Below are 20,971 nucleotides of genomic sequence, written 5' to 3'. Positions count from 1 at the left end.
GTCCATAATAGACAGAACCTTCTTCAGTGTCCTCCTCTCCACCACAGTTTCCAGGGACTCCAGCCTTAGTCCCAGTACAGAGCCAGCTTTCCTGATGATTTTGTCTAGTCTATTAGAGTCGCTGGCTCTGATGCTGCTTCCCCAACACACAGCAGCAAAGAAGATGGCGCCGGCAACAACACTGTGATAAAAGGTCTCCAGCATCTTGCTGCACACATTGAAGGATCTCAGCTTCCTTAAAAAATAGAGTCTGCTCATCCCCTTCCTGCACACAGCGTCAGTGTTAGATGCCCAGTCCAGTCTGTTGCCGATTACAACTCCCAGGTATTTGTAATCCTCCACCACCACTTCCCCTTTGACCTTTAGTGGCCGTGAAGGTATCTTCTTCCTTCTGAAGTCAGTCACCATCTCTCTGGTCTTACTAATGTTGAGCCTCAGGTGATTCTGGTCAGACCACTCCACAAAGCTGTCCACCAGTGTCCTGTACTCCCCCTCCCCTCCATCCCCTATACACCCGACAACCGCTGAGTCATCAGAAAACTTCTGTAGGCGACATGACTCAGAGTTGTACAGGAAATCAGTGGTGTACAAGGTGAAGAGAAAGGGAGAAAGCAGAATGCAGTATTAATCGTAAACTGTAAATAAAGTTAATTTTCTACATGTTACAGAATATTGTGAGGGCCTGTGGATCAATAAGCTTCAATTTCTCTTTACTTTTAATAGAAATAGTAATTAAAAATCACATCCAAACTTCCAATATAGTAAAATAGGCTGAAATGTAGCTTCACACAATGACCACCAGAGGGCAGCAGCACACAACAAAACCCAGCAACATTCCAACAGAGACACCTTCCTGGTTGCTACTGGATCCAAACGCTTCCAGATTCAGACACTCAGTTTTCAGTCAAAGGAACCGAGACGCTTCATAACGAAAGGAAAAAATAAATTCTGTCTTTCTTGGTTCAAAACGAAGCCCGGAGCCTGAGGGCAGAGCGAGGAAATGCATCAGACTGGTGAGTCAGACATGTGACTGCTGGCACTGAATGTGTTCAGGTTGATGTGAGGAAAAACAAAAGTGAGTTTCTCATTAATTCACCATCATGTAGTTACAGAAGGACGTTAATAAACACTGAACTGTTCAAGTTTACTCATATTTTCCCTCAGAGCTGCTCTCGATGTCTCATGGTGGATTTTTCTCCAGAAGCTTCTGAAGGTATTTTAACGTTTTCTGTTCATCCTTGGCTGTTTTATTAAAATACCATCTTCAGCAGATCAACAGCAGGTCCAGTAAAACTCTGACAATGATTCTGAAAATGATTAGAGGCGGGACTGAAAAGTCCTGAGGAAACTTTCTGAAGACTTAAGAAGCAGGATGGGTTGAAAATATTACAAGAAAGACTGTTTGAAAAAAAAGCTAAGAAAATTTTACGTTGTTTTCCCTCCTGATAGTCCGGTAAACTCGGTTCTATTGGGACCAAAACGGCAACATCTGCTCCACCTCCAGCTGCTGTGGAGTCAACCTGTTCCCCTCCTGGCCTGTGGGGGCGCTGCACCAAGAACCACTGAAGGAAACGACACAAAAACCACTGAAGACACTGAGAGCAACTTCCTTCTTCACCAGATGGAAACAAGATGGAGGCGTCAGATTTTAGAAGCTGTACGATTAGTCCTGCCATTTCTTACACCATCGCTAGACTAGCATGTTTGTTTTGGTTGAATTTACCCAGAATCCCCTGCATTGTAGTCCACTTCCTGCTTTTGGAGCGGTCTCTGGCCCGCTTGGCGTTCACATATGCATTCAAATCGCACCAGAGTTTGAAACGTGTTTAGCTTTAAGCTACAGCAGGTTCTTCTCCTCCAGCCCAGCAATGAGGCCCAGAGTCGCTGTTCAGCTGGGTCCAAATGGTTCCTATCGGACCGGTTCTGGTTCACGGTTCTGGGGTTTGATTCAAACGGGCTGAACGGGTCTGAATGCACCTTCATCTGCTACCTAAAACCCCAGAAGGTTGTTGAATTTCTAGCTTATTTATGTTGAATTTTTATTTTATTTATGTAACTTCATCCCTGGTGCCGGACTATTTGCTGCCAACACAAACTTTTACTGCACAAAGGAGGAACCAAAGGTCAAATGTGAAATCCTGAGTGGGAGGTTAGAAATCTTCCTGACTCTAATGTTGATCCTCTGAGGCTGTTCTTCCCGTCCTGCAGGAAAAACCCGGAGATTTACGGCTGCAACTGGAAAATGGAGCAGTGAGAATGTTGGCCAGCAGGGGGCAGCAGTGGTCAGTGGTTTTACTGGTTCTCCTCCATTGTTTCTCTGTTGCTCTGGGATTTTCAGGTTGAAGCTTCAGCAGCTCAGGATGCAGAACGATCAGGTTTAAACAGAGTTCAGCAGGGACCCATACTACCAACACCACCCAATACTACCAACACCACCCAATACTACCGACACCACCCGTTACTATCAACACCACCTGTTACTATCAACACCACCCAATACTACCGACACCACCCGTTACTATCAACACCACCCAATACTACCAACACCACCCAATACTACCGACACCACCCGTTACTATCAACACCACCCGTTACTACCAACACCACCCAATACTACCAACACCACCCAATACTACCGACACCACCCGTTACTATCAACACCACCCGTTACTATCAACACCACCCAATACTACCGACACCACCCGTTACTATCAACACCACCCATACTACCAACACCACCCGTTACTACCAACACCACCCGTTACTACCAACACCACCCAATACTACCGACACCACCCGTTACTATCAACACCACCCATACTACCAACACCACCCGTTACTACCAACACCACCCAATACTACCAACACCACCCGATACTATCAACACCACCCATACTACCAACACCACCCCATACTACCAACACCGCCCATTACTACCAACACCACCCGATACTACCAACACCACCCGTTACTACCAACACCACCCCATACTACCAACACCACCCCATACTACCAACACCACCCGATACTATCAACACCACCCCATACTACCAACACCACCCCATACTACCAACACCACCCAATACTACCAACACCACCCGATACTACCAACACCACCCCATACTACCAACACCACCCGATACTATCAACACCACCCCATACTACCAACACCACCCCATACTACCAACACCACCCGATACTACCAACACCACCCATTACTACCAACACCACCCGTTACTACCAACACCACCCCATACTACCAACACCACCCAATACCACCAACACCACCCGATACTGTCAACACCACCCGACACTACCAACACCACCCGATACTACCGACACCACCCCATACTATCAACACCACCCGTTACTATCAACACCACCCGATACTACCAACACCACCCCATACTACCGACACCTCCCCATACTATCGACACCACCCGATACTACCAACACCGCCCGATACTATCAACACCGCCCGATACTATCAACACCGCCCGATACTATCAACACCACCCGATACTACCAACACCACCCCATACTACCAACACAATCAACACCATCAATCGAGTGAAGCTAGCATAAAAACTTAAGGAAGTTATGTTGAATTTGATAATTTCTAATGTTGATGGAAAAGCCACTAATGACTGCAAGATGATCAGGTGCTGTGGCTACAGAACATTCCCACATCATCATCCCTCCTCTACCGTGCTTTATGCTTTATAACTGATAAAAGCTGTTTCTGATGCTGGACATCAGAGGACTTTTGTCTTGGTCTTCTGCGTATTCCTGACCCACGTTAACGCTCTCAGGAGTTTTAAACGGTTTATTTTACAGAAACTCAGGTGACTTTAATCATAACTCTGCTGCTTTTTTAGAGACAAATCAACCTCAAAGAGTTGGACAGGGAGGTTCGTCTCATCAGTTCAGGTTGTTTAATTTCCACGAGGAAAGCCGGGCTAATTGGCTGTCAGGTAGCGAGCGCCGCGCTGACGGATCCGTTCTGGACCCATTTTGAAGAAGATTAGCAAAGCGCAGCGGCAGAATGTCTGAGCTGTGATCCAGAATGACCAGCAGGAAATCACTAAAGACTGGAAGTTTAAATCTGCAGAACAGGGAACATTTAGAAAACCTGCAGAGTACTTCAACTCGCTTTTCTTTTACATAAACTCTGCAGTACAATAACTTAAAATAACCATCGGAGTCCTGCTGCAGGGAAAACACTTCTGAGCCGAGATTCCCAGGGGGAAGTTTCATCATCCCAACACAGAGAGAAAATAACCAGCAGCCATCAGAGTCATCGCAAGTTTGAACCAAATATAAAATGATGAAAAACCTAAAGAGGATTTTTCTTCTGTTTAGTTCAAACCCAGTTTGTTTTCTTGGACTGGGGCTCCGGTTTCTCCTGCAGGGAAGCAAGAACATTTGTGTTATCAAATTATCAAATAAATTTATGATTCAGTACATTTAAAAAAGAAACATTAAACTTAACTCAGCTGTTTTTCTGCATTGTATCGGCTGATATTAAACCTCAGATATCGGTATCGGAAGTAAAAAACATCAATAACTAATTCATTGTGAAAACGATTAATCAAAATTCTTATTATGATAAGAAATTGATCTCCATAAATGCCCAGCCTTAGTTTGGGATGCAGTCAAGACACCGTCGTTTTGAGTAGAAATTCATTTCACAGCCCGCCGCGCCGCGCCGCCATGCGGCTAGCAGAGCGGCGGCTAGCAGAGCGGCGCGCTGCATACTGAGCGGGACTCAGAAAAACCAAAGGTCAAAAACTCTCCACGTCTCGTTCCCTCACAACCAGGGATTCCCTGCACTCATAAAACGGCTTTTAACCTTGCCCGGGCCTGAAGGAGAGCTTCACAATTCAGTGCCGATCCATCGGGCGCGGCTGCATCCAGCCCAGACTGCATCCAGCCCAGACTGCATCCAGCCCAGACTGCATCCAGCCCAGACTGCATCCAGCCCAGACTGCATCCAGCCCAGACTGCATCCAGCCCAGAGTGCATCCAGCCCAGACTGCATCCAGCCCAGACTGCATCCAGCCCAGACTGCATCCAGCCCAGACTGCAGCCATTAATGCAGCGAGTCGCAGCAGGAAGTGGTCAGCATGCAGAGGAAGCCTGGCAGATACAGTGAAAACTGGGAGGAAGCTGATATAATTCACTTGTCAGGATCCATTAAGGCTAGACTGGTGCCACACACACACACACACACACACACACACACACACACCCCTACATACACACACACACGCACACCCCTACCCTCCCCCCCACCACACACACACACACACCCCGACACGCACAGACATATACACACACACACACACACATTTTTAATTCCAGAATCTCATTTCAGATCTGATTAATTACTCTCTCACGCTTGACAAAGAAAATCAGCAGCAAAACTGAAGGGATTAGCAGAGAAACACACACACATTCACACACACACACACACACACACGCACACACACATTCACACACACGCTGCATGAATTATTCATCTTGTTTAGTTTTGTTTTCAGTCTTAAATTGAAAATGCGACACAGTGTTACAAACAAAGCTCTGTCACCTGAACTCTGTGTGTCGCAGCGACTCCATCTGAGTCAAATCAGCATAAAAATCTGATTTCTGAGATGTTTCCAGTCAATATCAACTGTTAATGCAGCAGCAGATCAGGCCACAACCTGTCAGCGCCCTCTACAGGACGGAAATGATCAGCACAGGAGGATTCTGGGTAGGAACGACACGCCGACGCCGCTAGAATCAGACGTACAATCCAAAATGGAAACTCATAATTCAATGTTGTGATATAAATTTCCACTAAAACTTTCAATGATGCAAAGACCTTTCTGATCCCAAAGTCAAAAATGTGAAAGAAAAACTCAGAAATTTTGAGATTAGTATCAGAAATTTCCTAGAAAAAACTCGAAAATTTCTAAATTTGAAAAGTTGAATTTTTGCACCAAAAAAAAAAAAAAAAAATGAAAGAATAAATTTCTGAACAAAATCTGAAAATATTTTATATCGAAAAACTCGGAAATTTTCTGAGTTTTAAAAGTAAAAAACTTTCAATGTTAGTAACAGAAAATTTCCAAAAGTTTTCTACTTTTCAAAACCTTTTCTTCTTTTCTAGAACGTTTGAAAGAATAATCTAAAATATCTGAGTTTTAAAAGTAGAAAAATTCCTAGAAAAAAATAGATAATTTGATATCAGAAATTTTGAAGAAAAAACATTGAAATTTCTGACATTTTTGCTAGAAAAAAAAATAAAATTTGGGTTTAATCTCAGAAATTTTATATAAAAAATTTTCTGAGTTTCAAACTTTTATTTTATTTACTTTTGAAACTCAAATTTCAATGTTGTCGCGAGAAAAATTCTGAGATTAATGTCAACATTTTTTTGGAAGAAATTTACTCCTCCTTTTATTTTTCTATCTACAAAGGTCCTGATACATCATCATAACTTTTATCTTTACTGATTAAAGATTTTAATTATTTACCCAAGTAAATAATTCAGTAAAATTATTCCTAAAAGTATATTCTCCCAAAAAATTACTCAAGTAAATGCAACAGAGTAAATGTAGCTGTTCTGAAGATGCTTTCATCATTTCCATATAATTCACAGAAGAGAATATTTAATATAAGGTCAAATTAGAAATTCTCTTTAATGTTTTCGTTGGCTAGCCTCTCTCTGTTTCCTGATTAAAACGGTAAATCCAGAATAATCTTACCTGTATTTCCTCACACCTACCAATATCTGTCCCTCTGTTGTAAAAAAATAAAATAAATCTTTTAGTTTTTTAAAATCTGACAGTTTTAATAAAGATGAACACCGAAGAGCAGAGCAGCCTTTAACGAGTCTACTCCGACATTACTTGATGTATTTTCTGACTGTTTCCAGGTTTTTCAAAGCGTAGAAGAAGAGCACCTGCTGCCTGTTGTGTCTGTGGGGCTCAGCACCGCCCCCTATCAGTGAGGAACGGTACTTCCTGCCGCATCCTGCGCATTTTCACTGCGCCGATCAGGAAGTCTAAATATATCACACACATTATTTAGACAGACTGTGAAACGTTAACATATGTAGAAAATGCATCATTAAACAAGTATACTGGCGATATTAACAGCAACGAGGAAGCGCCAACTTCCTCCTTCATTCACTTTGTGTCACAGCGCCCCCAGAGGGGAGGCGCAGAACTGCATGACCCCGGACTCCTTTCATGGAAATAAAACGATTTTGACCATAAAAATGCTGATTAAGACATAAATTTGTAGAAAAATCAATGTTAGCATCTATTTTACTTCTTGTGTACAGTGAACAGTTCTTTGAAGGGAACTGTTCACTCCGAAAAGCCATTCAGATGATTCATTTTTGAAAATGTACCTTTTTCAAACAGCAAACCATTTTAACGTTGTATGTTTCATATTAGATGAGAGATCCTGGCATTTCTTGGTGAAATTATCAAAACAAGTTGAATCATCTGTATTTATATTTTTATTAAGAAGTGCAAAATAAAAACAATATAAAATGTCATGTAAAGCTGCATTCAGTAACACGTTGAAAAGTGAATTTGTTTTTGTAACTCAGTTTACAAACTTATGTTTTTAAGCCTTTATTTGTGGTAATTATGATGATTTTAAGTTGCAGGAATAAAAACATGACATTTAAGATTAGCATATTACATCCAAACTATAAAAAATAATTATAACGATAATAAATAAAATAAATAAATAATAAAATAAATAATCTGACAAACGACTCACTGGAATGCATATTCTAATTTATCAAATATTACTCTATACTGTAAAAAAATTAAGCATATAATATCTAAATGTTGTTTGTATTGATAACATTTTTGTATTATTTATAACATAGAACCAAAATAAAGAATTATACCATTATCCTTCATATTATTGTATTTATTCGCCTATATAATTTTAATTATATAAGTGTGTAGAGCATAAATCAGCAAAGTCATGAAAAACCAAATGAATGTTCAGTCCATCGTTCAGGGTAAAGAACTGTTCAAAAGAATCGTTTTACATCAGCCATCAAAGTTTTTAGATCATTTCAGAAACTCATTTATTTTATTATTCATCACTCAAATGAAACATTTTTTGTTCGTTCTTGTAGTTTTGATGATTACAGAGAAGAAAAACTCATTTTAAACAGAAACGTTTGTATTTTGATTCTTTCTCCGCCCCAGCAGGTTCCGTCTGTGTCTCATTAAACGGCGTCAGAATGAAGGACCGGCCATAATCCATTACCTCGCTGCCACAGCGGCTGCCACTCCATGAAAATGATTCCTGAACTGGTTTCATGGCTCATTATGAACCTGTGACCTCCAACTGAACAACTGTCCTCTGAGAAAATCATTTTACCCTGAACAGCGTGAGAAGTTCTCATCATGACGATGGATTCACCGAGTGGCTTCCAGTCAAACCTTCAGCGAGAAACAAACACAGAGCCAAAGGTTCCTGAGTCCTCACTTTATTTTATTACCTTTTTTCATCGTGATCCCAACCAGCCAGTTGATATCAAACGGCTCCAATGAATCTAATTTTTGACCCAAACTCTTGTTCAGAAATAATTCATCTATTCATTAGTAAACTGAGCAAATAAACCCAAAAACTAAATTAATTTAAACATAAAATGTGTTCAACGATGATCTGCAACAACAATAAAGCAGGTGAAACTCAGGGAATAAAAACTCAAAAGTAAAATTTCCACAGTTGTTGATCTGAGATCATTTATAAAAATCAGTTTCTATCTGCAGATTTACATCATTCAATCTATGAAGTTTATTGTGAAAATCAACAGATCCCTGCACCTTTTTGCACTAATGCATAATTGTGAATTTATTGTAAAATTTCCTCCAAAATGGTCAAACCGTTGGGTTGGAGTGATGCTAACTCCCACCTGCAGGTGGCAGCATTTCTTCTGAAAGTACTGCTGCCTCAGCGGTTCTTCATGTTAAAGTTTATCTGTGATGAACATGGAGAGAAACAAAAAGTCACATTTAATGTCACACATAAGTGCAAATATTGCTACATTTCTTGGCACCAAAAAATTTATTATTGTGAGAGCAAAAAATCACAAAATCTTTTAGAAGTTGATCAATGGGAGGAAAGGTTGTCAAATACAGACACAGCTATTCAATAATAGATTTGATCAATATGCGCTGCCACAGCCGGCCCTCTGAGGTCACTCATGATCTGGATTTTGGCCAAATAAAAATCGATTTGACTCGAGTCTCCCACTGGGACACGAGTCATCGCAGTTCTTCCTTCCAGATGATTCTCCAACAAACTCGCAGCTCCTTCTCTTTGGGCGTTCGCCAGTTCTTCCCCAGTCTGGATCGGACAGATTTGTCTGAATTTGCAGATTCTACGCGGTTCTTCCGGTTTATTGGAGCAACTTCTGAGTTTTTCAAGCGGAACATAACCAGGTGATTTGATTGGTTTGTTGATTGGTCCATAGACTGAGCAAAGGCGGTAAACATCTCCATCACCATTTTCAATCTTTAACTAGACCATTATCGAAGATCGAACCCAAAACTCCAAACCTTTTGATCAACTGTGGAGGAAGAGAACAAAGTGGGTGAACAAATACACCAAAAGATTTCAGAGAAACTGGGAAATGTTACAAAATGAACAAAGTGAAGTTAGTGGAGAGTCAGATGTGTCTGCTGAAAACCTCATGGGAAACATTTCTATTTAAATACACTCTGCAGTCCAAGTTTTACCTCGACTTGAGTTCTGAGTTCTGCATTTAGACTGAGAGGACGGATCGCTGTCAGACCCACATGGCGACTTCTTAAGTCAGAGCAGGACTGATCTCACCTCCTATTATTCAGCTGTGAGAGAATGAACTGAATCAGCCGCTGTCTGCTGCATGATTAAAATGTGATGTGAAATGTTCTGACAGCTGTAATTTCCCTGTTCCAGAACGCGAGGCCAGCGAAGTCACAATGTTCATCATGCTGCGCGTCAGCATTTCACCTGCAGAAGAACAGCTGAACTCTGTACCAACGTCAACGAAGGTCAGTCAGCAAAACAAACCTAACTAGATCTTAGACAACTAGAGTCTGAGCAGTAGAGGTGGCTGAACATCTACAGAAATATGAGAATCGCTGGGTCGTCGAAATCTGTCAAGTACAAATTTAAAACTGACAGTTTATGAAACACTGACGAAAGATTAAAATTAAAGATGAACCAGCTGTTCTAATGGATCTACTGTCTGGATCCTGCAGGTTTATGGACATTTTGCCAGATCCAGTTGACTGTAGCAGAATATTGATTAACTGCTGATTGTCCACATTAAGCAGAAACAAGAAGCTGTGACCAAGACATGCAGAGGTAGATGTAGAGGTAGGTGACTAGAGTAAGAGCAACGCCTGGGGGAGGCGCCGCTTGACGGGGAGGCGCCACTCGACGGGGAGGCGCCACTCGACGGGGAGGCGCCACTCGACGGGGAGGCACCACTCGACGGGGAGGCGCCACTCGACGGGGAGGCACCACTCGACGGGGAGGCGCCACTCGACGGGGAGGCGCCACTGGACATCAGGTTGGGCTGCAGGTAGAGTGTTTCCACTTCATTGAGCTCCAGTTGTACTAAAGTGAAACCAGATTAGTGTCAAGCTGAGATTCCTCCATCTTATTTGGTTTTCATGTTGAAGTATTTTACCTTCTTTTGCTGCAACATGGAATCCAGAGAAATTCAATCGTCTCAGAGAAACGTCGTTTCCAGACGCTGCAGAGCTGAGAGATTTTACAGAAACGAGTCCCACCAGCAGTGATTGAGTCTCTGTTGGTGTTTCTTACAGATAGAAATCAGATGTTTATGAGACAAATAGAATAATGAGCCGATCCGGCTGGGTTTACTGCGTCGCTCTGATGTCATTTCCAGGTGTTTGATTGTTGCAGCTTCATGTGAAGCAGCATGTTGGAGAGATGAACTCAGACCTGACAGCTGGAATCAGACGCATCGCCTCTCAGCTCTGAGCGTCTCCTGTCTGAAGATAAATAGACCCCTGCAGAGCATCATGGGTAAGGGCTGAACTGGGGTGACGCGCAGCGGTTCGTATCTCAGCGTGAGACTCAGACGAGAGAGAGAAGATCTTTGTTCTGGTTTTCATGAGTCTCTACTGTACGGCTTCACTAAAGGATCTTTAAAGATGGCCTGTTGTGCAAGATTCACATTTTTCTATTTCCATTTGAGTTTCTACTGCAACTATAAAAAAACATCCAGCTGCTTTTTTTTGGCAATAACTTAATTTGTTTTGGTGACTAGAAAATGAGACGTTTCAAAAACCTCCAGAATGTACAAACCAGCAGGCGCTGCCCGTTACCTAGCAACGCCAACGAAGCCCAGCCCGTTACCTAGCAACGCCAGCGAAGCCCCGCCCGTTACCTAGCAACGCCAGCGAAGCCCAGCCCGTTACCTAGCAACGCCAGCGAAGCCAGCCTGTTACCTAGCAACGCCAGCGGAGCCCAGCCCGTTACCTAGCAACCACAAGCTGAGCGCCAGCACATTTGGTCAGCTGGTGCAATGGCTCCTAGAAAAGACAAGCTTGTTGTTGCTAAAACTGATGATTCTGTTCTGAGCTGCAAAGGAAACGCAGAGAATCAACAAGATGATGACAAATAATTAAGACAAATTCAGAAATACGACGAACATGTTGGATTGTTGTAGACAGAAAAAAGGAGTGAAATAATTCAAACAACTTTTTAGATTAATCTGTAAAATTACTTAGAAAAAACAAGGAAATGTTTGAACTCCAAGAGCTGAAAATCTGCTAGAAAAAAAGTCTGAAATTTTGAAATAAATCTAAAAAATTTAGTTTCAAATTTAAAAAGTTTCATATTTTTGATTTTTGTCTCTTTTAAAGCAAATTTTCAACTTTTCAAACTCAGACATTTTGAGAATAATGTCTGAATTTTCTAGAAAAAACTGGAAATTTCAGAGTCTGATAGTGACAAGTTTTTTTTCTACAAAATATTTGAGATTGATTTCAGAATTTCAGAATTTTCCTAGTAATTTTTTAACTATTCAAACCTTCTTGCCTTTTTTTAAAGAAAATTTCTGAGATTACTCTCAGAATTTTTTCTAAAAAATTTGTTCTTTTCAAACTCAGAAATGTTGAGAATCATCTAAAAAACAATTCCAGGAAAAAAAAATTAATTTTCTCAGTTTGCTAACTCAGATTTTCCAAAGATTCCTTCTATTAAATTTTGAACTTTTCAAAAAAATTTCTTAGATTAACCACAAAATGTCTGAGTTGCTTTACTTTAGAAATTTCTTAGCAAACCCAGAAATATTCTTGGTTTTTTCCAGAAAGTTTCTAGGAATCTAAAAATGTCTCTTTTTTTCTCCAAATTGTAACTTTTCAATCTTGTTTCAATTTTCTTGTTTTTCTAGAAATTAAACTCTGCCTGAGTTTTTCTTTCATGGAAATGTAATCCTCCATTTTTGTTTTCTAGCTCCAGAACCGTCCAGCTGATCTGTTTTAGTTTTTTGCGTTGAGGTTTGAAGCCAAACTTTAAAATCTGCAGTAAATTGAATTTCCTGCTTTCAGGCCAAACTCTCCAGCTGCTGCTCGTCTCAGATAAAGACTCAGAAATCTGTTCAGCTGATTCATCTTTAATTCAGTTTTGATTTTATCCATGAAGCGCTGAAGAGACTCCTGACACAAATCTTCTCCTCGCTTTTATCAAATCAGCGGAACAATGAGCCGATCTGCGCTGCTCTTTGTTAGGAGAGAGAACCGGCGTGTTCAGCTTCCGTTCACATCGTTTAGCCGGATAATCAGATTGAATCTGACATTTTCCATTCAAAAGGTCAGCAGCCTCTGCGAAGCATCAGAGTTCCGAAAAAATCGGGACTTTCAGGCATCAGATTCCTTCGGCTCAGAGGGGAAAATTGTTTCCATATTTCACGTTTGGTCTGAGTTGGACTGAATGACACTAATCTTTGGTGCCACTTTAAAGTGCTGCTGATTTACATCCACTGCAGAGAAGCGGCGCTCTCATCATCATCATCATCATCATCATCATCATCATCATGTCTGAAGCTCCGGTTCTTTACAGCAGAGCCTCTTTTATCTGAAGCTGTTCTTTCAGCCATTTCTCCCAAAATTACCTGAATTTCTGTCTGAAAATGTTCAGGCGGAACCAAACGGAGCTGGTGAAAGATGATATTTCTTTAGTTTTACTTTATAAACTCCAACTCTAACACTTCCTCCTAACACACTCCTGCATATTTTAGACCATTTCCTGCTTCATAATAAACAAACAGTTTTATTCCTCTTTTAAAATATAAAAACACTGAGTGCATTTTATTTGTACTCAAAAATCAGTTGGAGCTGAAAACTAGCATCTGATTTAGAAACCACAGTATCAAAATCCAATATGGCCGCCACACAGAAAAATTGGCAAACAACCCAGCTATAAAATATTTAATAACCTTTTTAACAGTTTATATCTTATTAATTCATTATTTGAAACTACTGCTACAGCGTTTGAGGAAGCATTGAAATCCGTTCTTTAGCCTGCTAATAGTAGCTAGCTCAGTAGCTAGTTAGCTTACAGCTGCTCTTACAATAGGAACTAAATTTACCTGCATTTTTAACATGCAAGTTAAACACAGTGAGTCCAAATCCTTTTATTTCAAAACTTTGACTTGTGAGGGAAGCAACACGCAGCTAATGCTAATGTCAGCATGCTAATGCTAACATTCTAGCCTTACAGTGCATATTCTTTATTATCACTCCTTTAACTACCTAAAAATTTATTTTCCTTTAATATTGTGGCAGAGTTTATTTTGGTTGATCAAAGTAACAGAATAGCTTCAATATGCTAACTTTAGCAACAACCTGCTAATTTGACCATCAAGTTCAACATTAACAGCTTATAATCAATTATTTTTCCTACAGTGTAAATTGGAAATATAACATTTGATAAATGTTCCAAATATAAAGCATTTAACAGATTTTTGGACAGTAAGTTAAATAATGTATGAATAAAAGATAACTAATAAATGTTTATGTAATTATTTAGCTCAGATTTGGGGAAAAATTACTTGTTATTCAAGTAAAAGCAAAAATTCTGATATAGAAACTTCCATTTTGGTTTCTGCTGCTTCTAGAAGCAGCTAGAGTTTAATAAAATAAAAATAAATTATTCCCAACAAAAAGCCGTTTGTTGGGAATAATTTAATATTTTTTATCAGGAAAATGAGGCGTTTCAAAAACCTGCAGAATGTAACGTCACAAATAGCAGGCACTGCCCGTTACCTAGCAACCCAGCAGAGTTTGGCCCGTTACCTAGCAACCTCAGCAGAGTTCGACCTGTTACCTAGCAACCTCAGCAGAGTTCGACCTGTTACCTAGCAACCTCAGCAGAGTTCCACCCGTTACCTAGCAACCTCAGCAGAGTTAGCTGGAAAAGACAGCAAGTGTTTTTTCCTGAGGAAGAGAAAAACCAACAAGCAGCCATTTTGTTTTTGTATCAAAACTTTATTTATCAAACAAAAAGAATGAACCATTGAAATAACATTTCTATAAAAAGGACCATGGGACTGTTCTACAAAACCAGCAAATGGAAAAACAACAACATAATGGAAAGAAGCCGTACTTCATCATCATCATCATCATCATCATCATCATCATCATCATCATCGGATGTCCCGCAGTCAGACGGACTCCACGTTTCTTCCTCCTGGAAACGTTTTAGTTCAGCTCCTCTCCCTGATGAGACGAGGTGCAAATCATCTTTTCTACTTTCTCTTTCTACTCTATTATTTATGTTCTGTAAGCCGACAGTCCGTTTCACACGTCGGGCCGCTCAGAACCGGCTCCACCCAGACTGAACTTCATCTGCCTTTTTATTCCTCACAGAATCTCATTTCTATTCTGACCGGTTCCCAGCCACGAGTGGAGGAAGTTTAATTTAAAAAAGAAAGGAAGAAGGGATAAAAAGGATGAAACGCCGGTGTTTCCAGCTCAGTTCCTGTTTTTAATTATATTTTTTTCCACTCAATAAAGTCAAATAGATTCAGATTTTTCTTTTTCTTCCTTTTATATTTTCCTTCCAACCATTTAGCTTCCAGAAACCTTCAGCGTTTGCTGCTTATTAAACTCAATTCAATTCAAAAATACTTTATTTTCTGAATAGTCGCAACTGATAACCAGAAAGTCATTTTGCACGGATCTCCAGTAGCAGTCAGTCTTGCAGCACACCTGAAAAAGCCTCTGCACTGCTAATCCACCTCCTTTGCTTTTGCTGCATCTGATTATTTTAGATACAAAACAATAAATTAAATAACTTAACATTATTTCCTGGATTTCTAAATTTTGAAATTTAATCTAAAATTGTTTTGAGTTTTTTTGTTGCCCAGATATGATCGACTCGGCTTTGGGTTCTGCTGCACGGATAAACGTCTGGTAAACTAACTTCTGTCAAGATTTAATAATAAATAATATAAACAATAATAATGATAAAAATCCCAGAACTGAAACTTTTTAAGGCCATGAAGAGAAAAACAAAACGTTCCGTCCTTTTTGTCCTATTTTTACTAAACTAAATTTACATATGCAGAAATATCACATGGATATAAATAATAGCTTTCAAGAGCACTCCAAATAATAATAATATATTAAATTTGAATATAAAAAGTCAATTCTACTCTAGTGGAACTGTACACTGTAAAAAAAGGCAGCTTGCTTTAATGTAGATCTGCTGCAGCAATTCCACCTGATCCAAAAACCAAAGTTTCCTCAAGACAGAAACGTAAAATGTTCCTTTAATCCGGATGAAAGTGGGAAAATATTCCAGTTTAGCGGTTAGCGGTTAGCTTTACGATGCGACATCGTTAATTATTTCACTGCAGACGAAGCCATTGGTCGGAGAAAACTGGAGAAACGACGTCTGATAGGCTGAATTAGTCGCTTCCTGGACGTGACTGCGGAGCGGTGTGCTAACTGCTAGCACGCTGTTAGCATGACGTTAGCATGCAGTGGCTTCACCTTTTAGCAAATAACAGCTAATTTTTTACACAAAATTTATGAAAATTAATCTTAAAATTTCAGAATTTGAAAAGTAAAAAACTTAACAAAATCAGAAATTTTCAGTAAAATTTTAAAATGTTCGACTTCAGTAACAGAAATTTTCCATTTCTGTTACTGAAAGTACATTTTCTTTCTTTAATAGAAAATTTCTGAGATCAATTTCAAAATGTCAAAGTTTTGAAAGTCAAAAATTTGTGAGAAAAACTGAAATTTTGAAATTAATCTCAGAAATTTTATAGAAAAAATGAATGTAAATTTTCTGAGTTTCAAAAATAAAACAAACAGAAAATTTCCAAAAGTCCAATTTATTTTTCTTTGACGGAAACTTTCCTCCTGCTGGACGTCGAGTTTGATCCCGGTTCTTCTTGACCTTTGCACCCCGCCGCCCTGGTCGCCCTGGGACGACTGGTCGCCGCGGTAACGGCCCGCCGGGCGTGAGCCTGCATGGTAATGCTGGAAGCGTCCCAGTAATGAATTCACAGCCTCGGCGGTCGGCGCAGGAAGCGGAGCTGAATCCGAGCGGCGCCGGCGTTCCCTCAGGCTTTCATCACAGATTAACGTCTGGAAATTACAAGATGGCGGCCGGGGCAAATAAAGGGCCTGTTTTACCCCCAACGCTGATGGATGACTCGTCAGTTTACGTTCCTGCCAATTTGCACAAGTCAGAGAAAACTCGTCTTCACCAGCTGTTGGATCTGAAACCAGGCGGCGAGTCGGAGTCTTCCTCTCATGATGTGAGGAAGAGCGGCGGGAAGCGGATTGCTGCAGCAGCGACAGAAGATGGAGGAGATGTTCACCCAGAAACCATCAGCCGCTCTGCCTCTCCTTCCTGAAACCTTCACTAAACTTTCCTCTTTTACAAACTCCAACTCGTCTAATCCTAAATCTAAATCAGATCCTGTCGTCCATCTTGTCCCGGATGATTTACAAATCTAAAAACACAGATTCCCCTCCGGAAACCTTCAGCGAGTCGGAGCCACTTCAGAGGAAACAGTAAATTTACACCAGACTTCTTTTAGATAAAACACGGACATTTCTGAACTCCAAAAGTCAAACATTTGCAATAAACTCAGAATTTTTTAATCTCAGAAATTCTCTAGAAAAAAACAACAAAATTTCTGTTTGAAAAGTGGAAAATTTGCAAGAAAAAAAGTGAAATTATGAGATTAATCTCAGAATATTCCTAGTTTCAAAAGTCAAACATTTTTGATATTTCCAAAAACTAAATTTTTACTTTTGAAAGCCAGAAATATCCAAGTTTTTCTCCAGAAAATTTCTGAAGTTAATTAAATTTTGTTTTTCCAAATTTTTGACATTTGATTTCAAAAAAGTTTTTCTAAAAAATTTCAGAGGTAAATCTCAGATTAATTTTCTAGTTTAAAAAATGTTAAATTTTTGACCTTTGAAGCTGTGAAATGTTTTCCTAGAAGAGATAAATCTAAAGTGAGTCTTCCAGTGGAAGTTCACTCCTCTCCTCTCCTCCGTCTCCAATGGCTGCTGGACGCCGCCGTTTCTTTCCCCTCATCTCACTTTTTAATTTACTTCCTGTAATGAAAAGGGGAATGACTCCAGTTGTTTTCTACGAGGTAATTACTGAGTCCGATGTGTTGATTTAGTTGGAAGGCTGCATGTTATTAACTTTTCTTTGCGGTGAAGAGCCTCTCTGTGTCCCAGAATACCTGATCTCCGCCGTGACACTCAATGTAAAAATAGACTTTTTTTCAGGATTATGTTCGTCTTTTTGTAACTTTTTTGTCTTTTTCTACAAAACGAAACTAAACTAAAGTGAAGCTGGTGGGTTTTTGTTCAGTCGTGTTCGTTTGGTTCTTCAAAACAAATAAAAACAGAAAGAAATCCCACAGCGTGATCAAATTAAAGGTGCTTTTCCCAGCAAACAGACGAAAACATCAGCAGAAAACAAGCAACACAGAGCAGAGATGAAACTATGAATTAGTTCATCTGAATCTGGATCCTTAAAGCAAAGAACTGTTCACAGATCGTGAACCTGAACTGGCCTGTTATTGGTCACAATGAACAGGAAACTTTTTGGACATTAGTGAAATAATAAAGATGATATTGTTGTTGCTGGTTTATGTTCCATTCAGGGTGAATCTGCTGAGCTCCAAATGTTCCCTCACTCTCACCGGGTTCACCGGGTTCACTACCGTTTTAAATTTAATTTACTAAAAGGATTAAATAACTAAAACTCTGGAAAAGTTCTGGCTCCATTTTTAGCAGCTCGTGTTCAGCACTGTCATGGTTGCTAGGCAACAGGACGGAAAGGCGGGAAATCTGAAGGCTAACCGTTTCACAGCTGCTCACTTCAAGTCTGCAACAATGCTAACTGTTAGCATGTTATTGCTGTTGCTAAGTGTGAGCATCACTGTTAGCGGGCTAACACTAAAGTCAGTAACGGATTACTGATAGTCGACAGATCTTTAGCGTGCCAGTGCTAACAGTCTAATGCTAGTGTTAGCATTAGTGTCGCTATGGATACCACAATGTTTTCACTGTTTACTTTCGTCCCTCTCACTTTACAGGCCATGAATCAGTGAGTATAAGTAAAACACAGCCAGCAGTTTAATCTGTAAATGAGTCGAATCAGTGAAACGTCACTTCATCCAACATTTCCTAGACCCGCCAAGTTGAGGCGACACCATCAGTTACTGTCACAGAAATAATGTTGGAACTAAAATCCAGACGGTTTCTTCTTTTACTAAAACCTAAAATAATTTGATTTTGTTTTGTTTCCTTCACAATATTCTTTCTCGGCCTCTGGTCTGTTTGGCATCAAGACGGATGAGAACAAGCAGCAAAAACAAAGATATTCACTAGAAGCTTCCTAAGGTCAGAATTTGGCAGCAACACAAGCTAATATCGCTAACGGCTAACGTTGGGTCAGACTGTGGGAGTCGATGGTGGTTCCTTCTGAACGTTCCTGGAGACGGATGGCCTGGCGCTCAGCAGGACTTCCTGTTTGTGTCGGCGAAAAGGAAATCAAGGAGAAAACACGAAGAGCAGGGCATGATGGGAAACTTTAGGTCCATGTGAAAAATATCACGTTTCAGTGAAAATGTGGCTGAAGATGTTTCACTTTCTGAATCGCAGATTTCCAAACGTTCTGCAAAACCAAGTGATGAAGGAATATTTCCAACAGAACTGGTGGACAGTAGGCGAGGTCCGGTCACAGTGGCCGAGTCTGGGAGGACGATGCTAATAAATACCACAAACAGGAGAAACGGAGGATGTGACACTGGTCGTCTTTCTGTGATATTCCCGTCCTGGAGGCGTCGGGTTTGTCCCAGTTCATGTTTGGGTCGGAGAATCTAGAGGGTTTCAGTTTGAACGGCCCACAGCTGGTTCTGTTCATGGGCTGGATGCTGTAGAGTTTCGTTCCCTTTTTCAGAGCCCAGACCAGCAAAACCAAACGGATGGAGATCTGGGCGACCAGTCAGTCAGAGCAGATTGGTCCGTGGCTGAGGAAGGGCCGGGCCGGTGCCGGTCCGGTCCGGTCCGGGTCGGTCCGGCGGTTAGAAGGCGGAGCCAGTGATGGCGTTGAGCTGCTGCATCAGTCCTTCTAGACTGGCCATCTGCTCCGACAGGTCGTCCTGCTCGTACACCTGAAACACAACATGGAGGCGTTAAACCGGCGCCGTTTCTATCCACGCTGTGACGTCACGCTGCAGGTCGCCTAGAACCGCCTAGAACAGCCTAGAACTGCCTAGAACTGCCTAGAACCACCTAGAACCGCCTAGAACCACCTAGAACCGCTTAGAACCACCTAGAACCGCTTAGAACAGCCTAGAACTGCCTAGAACCGCTTAGAACCGCCTAGAACAGCCTAGAACTGCCTAGAACTGCCTAGAACCACCTAGAACCGCCTAGAACTGCCTAGAACCGCTTAGAACCACCTAGAACAGCCTAGAACCACCTAGAACCACCTAGAACAGCGTAGAACTGCCTAGAACCGTCTAGAACCGCCTAGAACAGCGTAGAACTGCCTAGAACCGTCTAGAACCGCTTCCTTTAGTTTATTCATTAGCTGCATTTCCACTGAGTGAATCATCAAACGAGACATTTAGAAAACAAGTCAATGGAAACACGACGATTTAAAAACACCTGGACTTTTCTTAAAGAGACAGAACGGAGATTTTCAGCCGAATCAACATGGTTTCCATCCATCCATCCATCCATCCATCCATCCTATGACTTTTATACATTTTGTTTTATTGTCAATAATTTGACTTTATTCTCTTAATTTTTTAATAATCTTCCATTTTGGCCCAAACACTCAGAGAATATAGCAGCCTGCTGCACTTTTCAGATTATTCTGTAAAACAGTAGAAACCATAAATTCTCTCCGTTCCTTTTGATGTTCTGTGATGTAAATTTGACACGATAAGAAAAAGTTCAGGGTTTGAATCCTTTAGATGTGCTGGGATCTAGTTCATCTATATCTATATTGTATTTATTCAGTGAGCATCCAGATCAGCGTGTGTGTGTGTGGGGTGTGTGTGTGTGTGTGTGTGTGTGTAGGGGTGTGTGTGTGTGTGTGTCCAGTGAGTCACAGCAGAGGTCGTCCTTCCGTCTCATTTTCTCCTCTGGTTCTTGTCGCCGCGGCAGCACCTCTTCCTCCTCCTCCTCTTCCTCTCCCTGCTCCCATAGCGACACCTGGTGGTTTCATAATTAATTTCCTCCTTCGCCCCGCTCCGTCTCCCTCTCCTCCTCCGGTTGCCGTGGCGACACCTCCTCCTGTCCTATTGTCAGCGACTGAATATTTAACCAGGCCCGACGTCCGACATCGCTCCGACATCGCCTGCTGTCGTTCTTCTCATCCCTTCTTCCCTCGGAGCCGCTGACATTCCTCTCCTCCGTTCACATCTGTT

The 20,971-nt window shown here is 41.0% G+C and overlaps 1 protein-coding gene across 2 annotated transcripts in view; it reads right to left on the bottom strand.

Moving 5' to 3' along the window:
• Positions 1–19,490: 19,490 nt before the first annotated feature.
• Positions 19,491–20,971, bottom strand: part of dcc (DCC netrin 1 receptor) — a 158,740-nt gene continuing 157,259 nt past the window's right edge. For both annotated transcript variants that reach the window (XM_028026239.1, XM_028026238.1), the window contains exon 29: positions 19,491–19,705. In XM_028026239.1, the coding sequence (XP_027882040.1) occupies positions 19,616–19,705 (90 nt within the window). In that variant the 3' untranslated portion in view covers positions 19,491–19,615. The remainder of the gene's footprint in view (positions 19,706–20,971) is intronic.

This window comes from Xiphophorus couchianus, chromosome 8 (assembly GCF_001444195.1).
Source record: "Xiphophorus couchianus chromosome 8, X_couchianus-1.0, whole genome shotgun sequence".
NCBI lineage: Eukaryota > Metazoa > Chordata > Actinopteri > Cyprinodontiformes > Poeciliidae > Xiphophorus > Xiphophorus couchianus.
The sequence above is the reverse complement of the archived record's forward strand: the minus strand, read 5'-3'. Positions and strand labels throughout refer to the sequence as shown.